Source organism: Rhineura floridana, chromosome 3 (genome assembly GCF_030035675.1).
Source record: "Rhineura floridana isolate rRhiFlo1 chromosome 3, rRhiFlo1.hap2, whole genome shotgun sequence".
Lineage (NCBI taxonomy): Eukaryota > Metazoa > Chordata > Lepidosauria > Squamata > Rhineuridae > Rhineura > Rhineura floridana.
The window spans coordinates 30,406,057-30,418,926 of NC_084482.1; the positions used below are offsets into that span (position 1 = coordinate 30,406,057).

The 12,870-nt window shown below is 42.8% G+C and overlaps 1 protein-coding gene across 5 annotated transcripts in view; it reads right to left on the reverse strand.

Annotated features, from left to right (window-relative positions):
• Nucleotides 1-12,593, reverse strand: part of TIMELESS (timeless circadian regulator) — a 52,368-nt gene extending 39,775 nt beyond the window's left edge. The window contains exons 1-6 of one of the 5 annotated variants that reach the window (XM_061615190.1): nt 12,425-12,593; nt 4,734-4,859; nt 3,540-3,693; nt 2,035-2,149; nt 1,597-1,659; nt 1,260-1,361 (exon numbers count right to left, since the gene is read on the reverse strand). In XM_061615190.1, coding sequence (XP_061471174.1) covers nt 1,260-1,361; nt 1,597-1,659; nt 2,035-2,149; nt 3,540-3,693; nt 4,734-4,830 — 531 coding nt within the window. In that variant the 5' untranslated portion in view covers nt 4,831-4,859; nt 12,425-12,593. Of the gene's footprint in view, nt 1-1,259; nt 1,362-1,596; nt 1,660-2,034; nt 2,150-3,539; nt 3,694-4,733; nt 4,860-11,270; nt 11,484-11,992; nt 12,317-12,391 lie in introns of those variants that run through there. The other 4 variants (XM_061615186.1, XM_061615185.1, XM_061615188.1 and 1 more) reach the window with 4 other exon arrangements.
• Between the last annotated feature and the right edge of the window lie 277 nt (nt 12,594-12,870).

Here is a 12,870-nt window from a genome sequence, read left to right on the forward strand (position 1 = left end):
ATATACGCACAGAGAGATTTTAATTGGTTGTTACGAAACACACACACACACAAACAAATTGAGGAACTGCATCACAGATCTGGTTAATCAATTCTCTCTCTCTCGAGGTCTGTGAAAACTTGGAGGCCATCTACTCTCTGAAAAGTCTGGAATTGTTTTTATAGTATTTTATTATGTTTTGTTGTACTTACACAGTTTGTTTTATACCACCCTGGTATTTAACAAAATTTATATACCGCTTGATTGTGAAATCTCTAAGCAGTTTCCAAGAAACATTAAAATTATCAATAAAAACAGTTAAAAAATAATTAAAAACATTTTAAAAATGATTAAAAACAGTGGTAGGCTTAGGAGATTTTATGTGAGAGGCAGTCTATAACTTTTTCTATAAATAAACAAAAATATAGGCAAATCTCATAAAATCCATCTGTCTTCATGGCCTCCTGAAGCTCTAAACCTTTTAGTTACCTTCTCCAAGAGAGGAGTATCCCATACCTGAGCGCATCACCTTTCCAAATTAAGAGCATTTCCTGACTTCCAAGGTCTCACAATAACCATTCTTGCTGCCACAATAGGAAAAAAAGTCTAACACAGGCTAACCTAGCCTGTAATGTCTGACCAGTACTTCCTCAAATTTACTGGTGTTACTCCTATCCAATCTAAAAACAGTAAGGTTTTTTGGGGAGGGGGGGGAAGAGCCCAATACACATGTTAACCAAAACCACACTACTCCACGGTAGCAGAGGAGAGGTGTCCCAATGACATACCTCACAGATGCACACTCTCTCTGCACGTGGAAATCTACCTTGGCGCCTCACATAACAAGCATAACAGAAAGGGCCAACAAAGCTAGCAAATCTCTCTCAATATAAAAAGACAAGCAAAACATAAAAATTGTCCAATTTCTAGGAGCGTTCTGGAAAGGATTAGCCCCTGCCCCTGCCAGATGTCACCCCACATCCCCTTGTTCCTCTACCCCCCATCATACCAACTTTGGCAGATTTAACTGCAGTATAGTGAATGCGTGAGCCAGGGAGTCTCCACTTCAAATCATGCCTAGCGCAACCCACTATAATTCAGCCTCAGTCCCCAGCTGGGAAAATGGATGTAAAAATACAGCAGCGTCTGCTGCAAGAGCTGTTGAGATAAATATGTGAATCACTGTGAACACTCAGATGCTTCTTTCACACCTTCATGCACAGCCCTAGATTACTATCAACCTGACCACAATTAGGCGCCCACCCTTTAAACACAAGTACCTTCTCCTCATCAGGATCAGCTGGGATATGCAGCACATTGCGTACCAGAAGCAGGATCCGCTCAGTTAACAGGTTATCCTCCTCCTGACGCTGTTCCCAGTCCTGAGCATAGGAAGGAAGGAAGGGACAAATCATCATATAAACCTCCCCACCTCACTGGGTGCACAGGCAAGAGCTGACTGGGTGGGCAGGCTTCTGCCTCAACCCCCAAATCCAGCCTTGCCCAGTGATGTTTTGGGCCCCTTCCACAACCATTCCATGTCCTTGGTGAAGTCCTTCTCGGTCCCTGCTTGCAGGAGAACAGGGTTTCTGGTACTGAAGCCAGCCTAGTACTCACCAGCTGCAGCAGGTCATATAGCTTCTCACTCAGCACCCCAAAGATCTTCTCATTGGCAAATGCCTGTGGGTTGGGAGAAGAGGAGAAGAGAACCTATGAGGATCCCTGGAGAGAGAGCAACCCCAGAGAAGAATATCCTAACGATGCATAGAGAGATCATTGGTATAGAAACCACAACTCCTATCGTAGCCTTCATCTCCATGTCTTCTTGAACCCAAATCTATCTCCTCAGTCCCCTCTGCTCCAGAAGCTCCTCCCCGCACCATTATAATCTTCACTCTGAATGCAGCAAAATACGATTTCCAGAAATCTGTACATGCCAGAAGAGCTTCCATATGACTACAGGGAAGGGCTGCCATTCAAAAAACCCATTGAGGCATTTCCGCGTGGATCCCAGGAAGGACTGGAAAGAGGGAGGCACCACCACCAACTACTCACTTCTTTGTAAGCCTGCAGATAAGAGACAATTTGCAGGTAGTGGTGGCAGAAACTGGCATCTTGGGGGAGTTTGCCAAAGCAGAGGACAGCTGGCTGGGTTAGATTTACCATTAGCCTAGGTGAAAGAGAAAACAGGAAAACAAGCAGAAGCTCCATCAGTGATTGTAAAATAACTTTACAAAGTCCTAATCAAGTGAGATCCTTGGCATGGCAGTGGTTCCATGCTAGAGTCACCAGCTGGAAGTTACAGAGCTAAAGATTCCACTGGCTGGTCTGCCCTGTTCAACGGGGATGCATGTGAGAAATAAGGAGAAAAAAATAAATGCCAGTTGTGTCTGCAGTTTTCTGGAGTCAGGATAAGATCAACAAATGATACATTACTTGGGGCTGTTAATGAGACTCAGCAAGTTCTTAAAATTATGGACTGCATTTTTCAGAAGCATCTTTTCCCATAGGACGGAAATATTGGGGAAGGGCCATAGCTCAGTGATAGAGCATCTGCTCTGCAGGCAGAAGGTCCCAGGTTCAATCCCTGGCATCTCCAGGTAGGACCTGGACAGACCCCTGTCTGAAATCACAGATAGCTGCTGCCCAACAGCATAGATTTTACTGAGCTGGATGGACCAATGGTCTGACTCAGTATAAGACAGCTTACTATGTACTGTTCAGATAAGACAAAACCATGTTCAGAATCCTTTTTCCAATGGATGCCAAACTAACGGCCACAAGGGAAGGTGTTCTCTGAGTGGTAGCACATATCTCAAGAAACTCCTTTTCCACAGAGGTCCACCAAGAGTTCATTTGGGTGGCAAAGGAGCAGGGGGAGACTGGCTTCTTTGTTACTATAATGCCTTTTTTGGGTCATCTTTGATGGTTTTTTAAAATAGGTTTTGTTGAGTTTTGCAAAACGTTTGAAGTATCTTTCTTGATAATGTCCAATTAGTCTGGAAGAGCTTTTGCCCAATACAACTACTGACTGAGCAAGGCAAGCACACCCCGTCAGCCACGCACTGTGACCTGCCTGGAGCTTGACAATGCTGCTTCCCCCCCCCCCTTCAGTCTCAAGCAAGTGCCAAAACCAGGAAGTTTTATCGAGCCCCTGGTGGACCACATTCAGGTCTCTTGTAAGAGTGGGTGGCTTACCACGGGGCATTGGCTCCACGTTACAGGAAGAAAATCAAAATGTACAGAATGTAAGGAAGTGGGGAGGGGGGAAGGAGATGCTATGGAAGTTCTCACTGCCATTATTTTGGGGCGTTCCTCTTTTCAGAGTCCATTTCTAAGGAAATACATAAGCAGTCCCGCCCTCTATCTCATTTATGCGTTACACACATTTTTATCTGCTACCTTACGTTCCTCGTGGTTAAGGCTTTATACCGAAATTACTCACTGGACTAGCCTCCCATCAAGATGCTGTCAGGGAACATTGTACGTACATCAACTACATAATGTGTGGATTTTGTTCAAGCTACAATAACCAACTGCATCCCCTCAACATGGATTACCTGATAACAGCATCAAAGAGCTGCTTATCTTGAGGGTATTGGACAATGATAGGGATCAGGTCATTCTGTAAAATGTGAGCTGCCCCCAGCTGTTGCCGAATATCCCGAGTCTCATCTTCATGACGCAGGTAGCGGATCAAGTCCTTCACGCTCTCTGGAGCAAGGAGAGAGGGGGGCAAGTGGGAGCAGCAATGGAAAAGTTGTGAAGCAAAAGCACATGAAATTCCCATCCTGCTGCTTAAAAAGGAACAAAGGGTTGTAAAAGGTGATACATTTAGAAATTATTGCAGCAACCTTTAAACTAATTGGCAAGATGTATCAATGTTTAAAAAATAGGTAACATCAGCATCCCTGATTAATTAGGCACTTACACATGCGCGCACACATACACACTGTCTTATATCCTTACCGTGTTTTAAGAACTACAGATGGGAAGGCACCATCTTAGAAAAAGCATTTCACCTTCTCTCTCTTGCAGGAGGGAATGCCTCTAAAATCAAACAAGCTGCAACATACAGACCAACCTTCCCAAACCTAGTGCCCTCTGGATGCTGCTGGATTCCCAACACCCAGCATCCTTGGCCATTGGCGAAACTGGCTGAGACTCATGGGATTTGGAGTCCAACAGCATCTGGAGTGCACCATTTTGGGGAAGGGCGATATAAGTGCACCATCTAAAAGCAAATACAGGATTTCCCCACCCCAAATCAAAGCTATTGTGAGTTGATCAATAAAATAAAACTAAATTGAGTAAAGAAATCTTAGGCAGGTTTATGTATATTTAAATCAATCAGATAACAGCCCCAGAAATTATTTTTAAAGATATAAAGGAGCTGCTTGATACTGGAGTCAGACCATTATCCATCTAGTTGTTAAAAGTGTTAATTCTAGTCAGCAGCAGCTCAGTGCCTCTCTGTTAACTGATAACCTTTAAACTGAGATGTCAGGGTCTGTACCTAAGAATTTATACATGTAAACCACATGTTCTACAATACAGTGGAAGACCAGGGGAGAGCAAGACAGCTGGGGATCAGTTTTCTAAGCATACAAAAGTGCATACTTCCGTTAAAACACATTTCCCCGCCCTTTTTATGCATCAATTGTCCCCATCCAAGAGTCGCAATTTGTGACACACACACATAGCCCACACACCCCTCAACCTCTAATATATGCCTCCCATTCTAGGTCTCTCACCTAAGCAATCCGGCTCTTTGTGGTAGGTGTCCCCCTCCAAGAAGCCAAGGGCACTGCATGTCGCCAAGAGTTCGCAATTCATCATGCACAAGTCCATAAACCTCAGCCTAAATGAAAGAGGGGAGCCTGTGGAGAACAGAAGCGTTGTTAAGCCTTATAGGTGCTGGGTCATTCACAAACCTTGATTAAACAAAAACTGCTTTTGCTTCACATTTGCTATTGCCTGCAAAAATCCAGGCAGCTGGTCGCTAGGGGTTCCAGCTTGACACCACAGACACTGTACAAAGATCTCTACATTCTGATGCTGGTCCTTCAAGGGACTAGGGCTGGCCAGGGTATATGAATTTATTCTAGCCCTTCTTCCATCTGTTGCGTTATTTCACTCAGTATATTTTAATACAGGTCTAAAAAAAATCCAGTATCCCAGAGATCATCAGCATGGCACCCGCTGTCTCCCCCCCGCCCCCAAAATTACACTTGAAAGAAGAATTCTGTTGTAGCCAATGTAATAGGTTGCAGGTGGTGGTGGAACCCACAAGAGTTTCTCCAGTTTGCAAATGTGCCCACAACCCAAAAATGGTTGGTGATCCCTGCAATATCTCTATCCTCTGGGAGGCATAGATGCACATCTGTGGGACCAACTCAAATAACTATAGCAGAGGCCACCCCATGGCTATAGCCCTGCCCATTCTCCATGAAGCACCAAGTGTAGGCACGTCCTACCTAAAGTGAAAGGGGGCTATGTCACCAACACCACAAGAATGACAAACTCACATAGGTTCACAACTCAAAACATTCCACAAGAGGCCCTGTGCATATTGGCATTCCCCTGGCTCTCGAAGACAACACCTGTTTAGGCAAGCATCCCTCTGAACTTGAACTTCCTGATCCAACTGTTATGTTTTTAACTGGCTTGTTTTAATGATTATTTTAAATATGGGTTTTTTTAATGTTTTGATTGAAATGTTTTATTGTACATTTTAATTCTGAATGGATTTTATAATTGATTTTATGCTTGTAAACTGCTTAGCAGCCTTTCTGGTATGTAAACAGTATAATTAATAATACTGGACCATCCACATGTCATTCCACCTTATTAGTTGTTCTGTGATGCTTCTCCAATGTTATTGCATTATTGCTGCTGGGAGGGGCAAAGTGCTACAGGATCTTAACCTACTTTCCAGTCTCTAGGAGGTCATCATAACCTCCTAGCAGCTGGGAGAGGTATCAATGAAAGGAGAAATGTTTAGGATCCCAATCTCTTCTGCAACCACATGGCTTAAGACACATGCTCAGATACCGTAGTGGTATCTTGAATAAGTGGAGGCAGTATTAGATTATTCATTCAGACGCTCCTTTTCTGCAGGACTGAACATTGTTTTATACTAGATTTTATACAGTGGGGAAAGTGCACCAAACACAATTTCAAATCCCTGTGTGAAGAGAGAGGGAACTTGGCATTTTAATGCAAACTTCGGGAAATAAGAGCTACAGCCTAATTATAGAGAATGGCAGAGCCAGAAATATATTTCAGCACATTAGCTGTGCCTACAGCTCCTGCAAAGGGCATTCCACCCATTATGTGATGACAGGTTAGCCACACTGCACACACTCAACAAGGATCAACAGCCTATCTTGATTTTCTGATGAGCACACCTGTATGATGTGTGTGTTATGTCCCTTCAAGTTGATTACAAATTATGGCGACCCTATGAATCAGCGACTTCCAGTAGCATCTGTCGTTAACCACCCTGTTCAGATCTTGTACGTTCACGTCTGTGGCTTCCTTTATAGAATCAATCCATCTCTTGTTTGGTCTTCCTCTTTTTCTACTCCCTTCTGTTTTTCCCAGCATTACGGTCTTTTCTAGTGAATCATGTCTTCTCATGATGTGTTCAAGGTATGATAACCTCAATTTCATCGTTTTAGCTTCTAGTGACAGTTCTGGTTTAGTTTGATCTAACACCTTATTTGTCTTTTTTGCAGTCCATGGTATCTACGAAGCTCTCCTCCAACACCACATTTCAAATGAATTGATTTTTCTCTTATCCGCTTTTTTCACTGTCCAACTTTCATATCCATACATAGAGATCAGGAATACCATGGTCTGAATGATCCTGACTTTAGTGTTCAGTGATACATCTTTGCATTTGAGGACCTTTTCTAGTTCTCTCATAGCTGCCCTCCCCAGTCCTAGCCTTCTTCTGATTTCTTTACAGCTTTCAATCTGTTGAATATACGATTTCCATACCACTAGGAAGTTTCCCTTTAATAAGGTGTAGAATCGTAGCAATGAAAATAACAAATAAGGTCAGAGCATTGACGCATCCATTTTATGCCTGACCCAACTTAGCAGAGTATTAGTGAGCAAAGTACCCTCTTGTTTAGGAGTAGAGCTTTAACCTAGAATGGAAGATGGTCATCCCTTTCAGAAAGTATGACCGGGGGGGGGGGGGGGAGAGAGAAGTAGAAGAACAGCTAGCATCACACAGTGATGGACATTTAGCCCAAATATAGAAATGGTCCAATATCCATGCCTGTCAACAAAGCTTTGAACCAAAGCTCCACATTCTTAGGACAATTCTTATGTGCTTTAGTCCTGTGACTTGTCCTCCAATTACCTGGGGCATAGTAAGAGATGCTATCTTGTATTTGTGTATATGCCACTGATATTTCAACTGTGAACATCTGCAACAAGTATAGGACTGAGGGGCCACTTGCAAAAATGTATAATGAAATGGAGAAGTATCTCAACTAACAAAAAATATTTAGCCACGTAGAATTCACACAATTTGCAGACAATGTTTATGAGCCATACCATATTATTAAAACCAAATCCATTAACATTTTTGCTGTCCTGCTTTCAGAATTTCGCTCTGCAACCATGAGGCCTAGAAACTTTAAAATATATGCTGTACCTTGTGCTAAGTAGCTCAGGGGCAATTGCTAAGTGTTAAACTGCAGGGCTGTTATTTCCACCCCCACTCCATACCCCACTGGTATATACCTACTTTTTTCTATTGTGCTTATCAGCTTTGTCCTGCAGCTTTTGGAGATGTAGAACAACACGCAGCACTGTTGTGGCTCAGGAATCTCTCACTCACTCACTCACACACACACACACACACACACACACACACACACCGGTATTTTTAAAGGCTGGTGAAAATGCATCAACTTGAAAGGCACAAAAATCCAGCCAAGCCAAATTTTAATGGCTTTTTGGAAAGGGCAGGGAACATGCTTCACATTGTGGCTCAGTGATCGCCAAACATTGGAAAACAGCAGGTATTTATGTCCAGTCAAATTGCAAACACATCCCTCATGCTGCACAGAAGGGATAGCACTGGAACAAATGCCACCCAATATTCTATACAAATCCCTAGGGGGAAAGAAATAGCAACACGCTATGTAATTGCAATTCCATTCAAACAAGTCAGATTTATGAGATCATGAAATTAATTAAGTGTGGAGCAAATAAGATATACCTTACTTGTCAGAGGAGATTGGTGTCTATCTCACTTAGGCCATCCCATTCCCACTTCTATATACATAACCTACTTTCCCTTCCAGTTCCAGTCTTTAAAAGACATAGCTACAGGCAGCTGATAAACCTCCTGAGATCTTTTTATGGGGCTGGGACAGCAATTTCCAATTCCCCGGTTTAACACAGTAGTTCTAAATTAGATTTGGGGGGAGGGCAGCAAAGTGAAGAAAAGCACCAATTAGGCACCCTCTTCAAAACGTAATCCCTCCTGATTCTGCTAACACCCAACTATAATTTGGATTAACAAAGATCATTATCAACAGGGGAAAAGGGGAGATGAGTTTGCAAAAAGAAAAAAGGCAGGACAACTTAATAGGTGTCAAGACACACTGAAACAGATGCATCCAATTCTGCCATTCACTCTTCAGTTCAGCCAAGTTTTAACAACCTTTTGGGAGTATCTGTATGAGTCTCACACACTGATGTCCCTGTCTATTACACAGTAACCCCCTCTCATCCGCAAACTCGTTCTGAGCCCTCATAGCCAGACCCTTTTCCCTCATCTCCCTTGTTGTTCTCTGTGTCATCTCCAAGTCCACACTCCACTACAACAGGCATCCCTAAGAGCCAATCAGCATGAAACGAGATGCTGTGTGTTAGCTACTGAGAAGAGTCTTCTCAATGTCTGACTCACCTCCTTTCACTCTGATTGACTCCAATCAGCACCAAAGGATTCAGAAGAGTTTCAAGTAGCTAACACACTTCCCTTTCCTGATACTTTGCTTGTACATAGGGAGCCAGATGGGATCTTGTTCCCCCCAAATTAAGGAGTCTATCCCACCCCGACCCCAGACAACAACACCTCTGCTCTCTATGAAGTTAATTGACTGACCTTGGGCCAGTTACTGTCCCTCAGCAACCTACCTCACAGGATTGAGGATTGAGGCTGAAGGGATGGAAGAGGACACACAGCTATTTTAAGTTTTATAAAACAACGTCAGTATTGCAGAGTGAAGTGCAAAATACTCATAAAACTAAATTAAGAAAAAAATATTGGGAGCGTGAAATGGCAAAGCATTCCTGCCCCTAGGGGTGAGGTGAGGGAGGTATAGTTTTACACAAAAGCAGTATAGTACTGAATGCTGTGCATGTAAAGAAGCAAAACTAAACATTAACACTTCTTTAAAAAAGATTTCAAAACAGCACAAGTAAGTAGAGGACAGCAGAATGTTTTTATATGTTTGGCCCACTTTTTAATTCCAAGGCCCTCAAGGCAACTTACAATAAAAATACAAGAGTAATGTAAAATAATAAGTTGTGCTGCTGCTCATCAATGCTACCAGGCGCCTGCGACATTTCAGTAACTACAGTCCACACACAGCCCCCTTAACAGCAGTGGAACGCTAAGAGTTTGTGTGTATTCGGTAGTGCAGGCTGCATTTTCCCAGAGGCTGAAGAACTGCACATTAGAGTGCTGGGAAAAAATACAAGTTGCGCTCCAACAGAAGTAGTGCCCAGAGAAAAGATCGGGAACTGCCACAGCAAATGAACAAGGGACATATTTAAAACAATAATACTGAAAGAATGTTGAAATGCATTTATTTCTTCCAATGATCAACCACAGAGATACTTTAAGCTCTGAGCGACAGGTTAGCAACTATTATTGTTGTTGTTGTTATGTGCCTTCAGGTCGATTGTGACTGATGGCGACCCTATGAATCAGAGACCTCCAATAGCATCTGTTGTGAACCACCCTGTTCAGATCTTGCAAGTTCACGTCTGTGGCTTCCTTTATAGAATCAATCCATCTCTTGTTTGGTCTTCCTCTTTTTCTACTCCCTTCTATTTTTCCCAGCATTATGGTATTTTCTAGTGAATCATGTCTTCTCATGATGTGTCCAAAGTAGGATAACCTCAATTTCATCATTTTAGCTTCTAGTGACAGTTCTGGTTTAATTTCTTCTAACACCCAATTATTTGTCTTTTTAGCAGTCCATGGTATGTGCAAAGCTCTTCTCCAACACCACATTTCAAATGAGTTGATTTTTCTCTTATCTGCCTTTTTCACTGTCCAACTATACATAGAGATTGGGAATGCCATGGTCTGAATGATCCTGACTTTAGTGTTCAGTGATATGTCTTTGCATTTCAGGACCTTTTCTAGTTCTCTCATAGCTGCCCTCCCCAGTCCTAGCCTTCTTCTGATTTCTTGACTATTGTCTCCACTTTGGTTAATGACTGTGCCAAGGTATTGATAATCTTTGACAAGTTCAATGTCCTTGTTGTCAACGTTAAAGTTACATAACTCTTCTGTTGTCACTACTTTAGTCTTCTTGACATTCTGCTGTAGTCTTGCTTTTATACTTTCCTCTAACTTTCATCAGCATTTGTTTCAAATCATCACTGGTTTCTGCTAGTAGTATGGTATCATCTGCATATCTTAAATTATTGATATTTCTTCCTCCAATTTTCACACCTCTTTCATCTTGGTCCAATCCTGCTTTCTGTATGATATGTTCTGCGTATAGATTAAACAAATAGAGTAATAAAATACACCCCTGACTCACACCCTTTCCAATTGGGAACCAATCGGTTTCTCCATATTCTGTCCTTACAGTAGCCTCTTGTGCAGAGTATAGGTTGATCAGATGCTGTGGCACCCCCATTTCTTTTAAAGCATTCCATAGTTGTTCATGATCTACACAATCAAAGGATTTGCTGTAATCTATAAAGCACAGGGTGATTTCCTTCTAAAATTCCTTGGTCCATTCCATTATCCAACCTATGTTTGCGATATGATCTCTGGTACCTCTTCCCCTTCCAAATCCAGCTTGGACATCTGGCACTTCTCACTCCATATATGGTAAAAGCCCTTGTTGTAGTATCTTGAGCGTTACTTTACTTGTATGCAAAAAGGCCCAATATCTTTCATTACACCTTGTTCTCTGCCATGGCAATCACAGCATATACCATAACAAACCACCACCTCTTCGGCAAAGCCTCACAAACAACGAAGTTTTGCAAGAATGGCAGAACAGTGCTATCCTTACCTTGAATCCCATTGGGATCCTTAATTTGGGCCCGATATCTTTAAAAGGACTAGGTCTTCTGTATCATTACTACTTAAAGAGAAGCCTTCCCCTGTTATAATCTCCAAGAAGGACCCACCGACAAATTACAAAAGAAAAGCTAAAGCTGGCGTTTCAAATGTTATAGACAGTCGCCGGTCTGTCCCCAGAAGTTACCAGGCAGAGCAGCAGCCAATGGGAGGCCGTGCAAGATAAAGCGGAAGTTGTTTGATACGGGAAGAGACACCAGTCTTCAGGATAGTTCCAATGAAACGCGTGCGTGAACTCTGCGTTACTACGCCGCCGTTTAAACCCCTGGCTGCATAAGGGACAAAGGCGGGAAAGACAAGCAAGTTGGGTAGAACTTTGCTCTACAAACGCCCATGCTAAGAAGAGACAATATACAGTATCGTTTATAATTCCCAGAGGCTACAATCTTACACATGGCTAGGCTGCCCACAGCCGATTGATTTCATTGAGATTTAAGCAGCGTACCTAGGCGCAGGAATAAGTATTGCTACCTAGCGAGAATGAATACAGGTCAACCGGTTAATTGCAAATATGCCTCCCACAAGCATACGGTCCATCGAGTACATTTATACTCCCCATCCTGCAACGGAGATCTAGCGCCCTTCAACCGACGCTTCCCAATCACTCCAAATGGGAATCATCTTCAACCTCGGATTGTCGTCTCAGCAATTTACCTGTCCTTCAGTAAGGTAATCCTCCCGTTTCCCCTTAAGGCTCTGATCCTTCGAATTCAGTGAGACATACACAGAGCGAACTGTTAACGTTGCAGTCCCAAAAACCTCATTAACCCCCATTGAGACCAATGAGGTTTATAACTGAGTGAACATAATCTGACTTCTAGTAGTCTTCAGTTAACTCCGCCCCAAACCTGAACTCTTTATTCGAGTTCCCTGCAGATCCCAAGTGTTATCAAACGATTCTAAACATTTACACAGCTGTTACGTTACACTGAGTTCAAAAAAATTTTCCCTTGTAAATGGGCACTGGATAGTAGCTATGGAGCCCAATACTATGCATATTACGTAGTTAAGCCCCGTTGAACTCAATATGTAACCTCAATCACTAACACACACCTCAAAATTCCCCCACAGCCGTATATATTTTACCCGCCACGTGAGCCTCTCCATCTGTGCTGGTGTCGTTCTCGCCCTAATTTTGGACCGAGACGAGCAACTCACTCCTTTAGCCCAGGACCTGAACTTATTCGCGCCTCGCAGATTCCAAATGGCGCTCAAATGTTCTCTAACTCCTTAAAAGGGCCAACAGCCACGGTCTAGCTATTCAAAACATACAGCTTTATCCTTTGGCGTTTTCTCTGACGTAAGTCCATTCAGTTCAATGGGGCTTACTACCCAATAAGTGTGCGTAGGCGTGCAACATGTGTATCTTTACCGCTCTCCAGCTAGAGCTTGGCATTGCCCTTTTAAGCACCGCTTAGTCTAATCTCCGCCTTCCCTTCTATATGCCACTGTCACGATGGAGCAAACTAATTTTGCAAGTAGCTGAGATGTATGCGTAAAGACATTACACCGATGGTATCCTTCTAGCACGT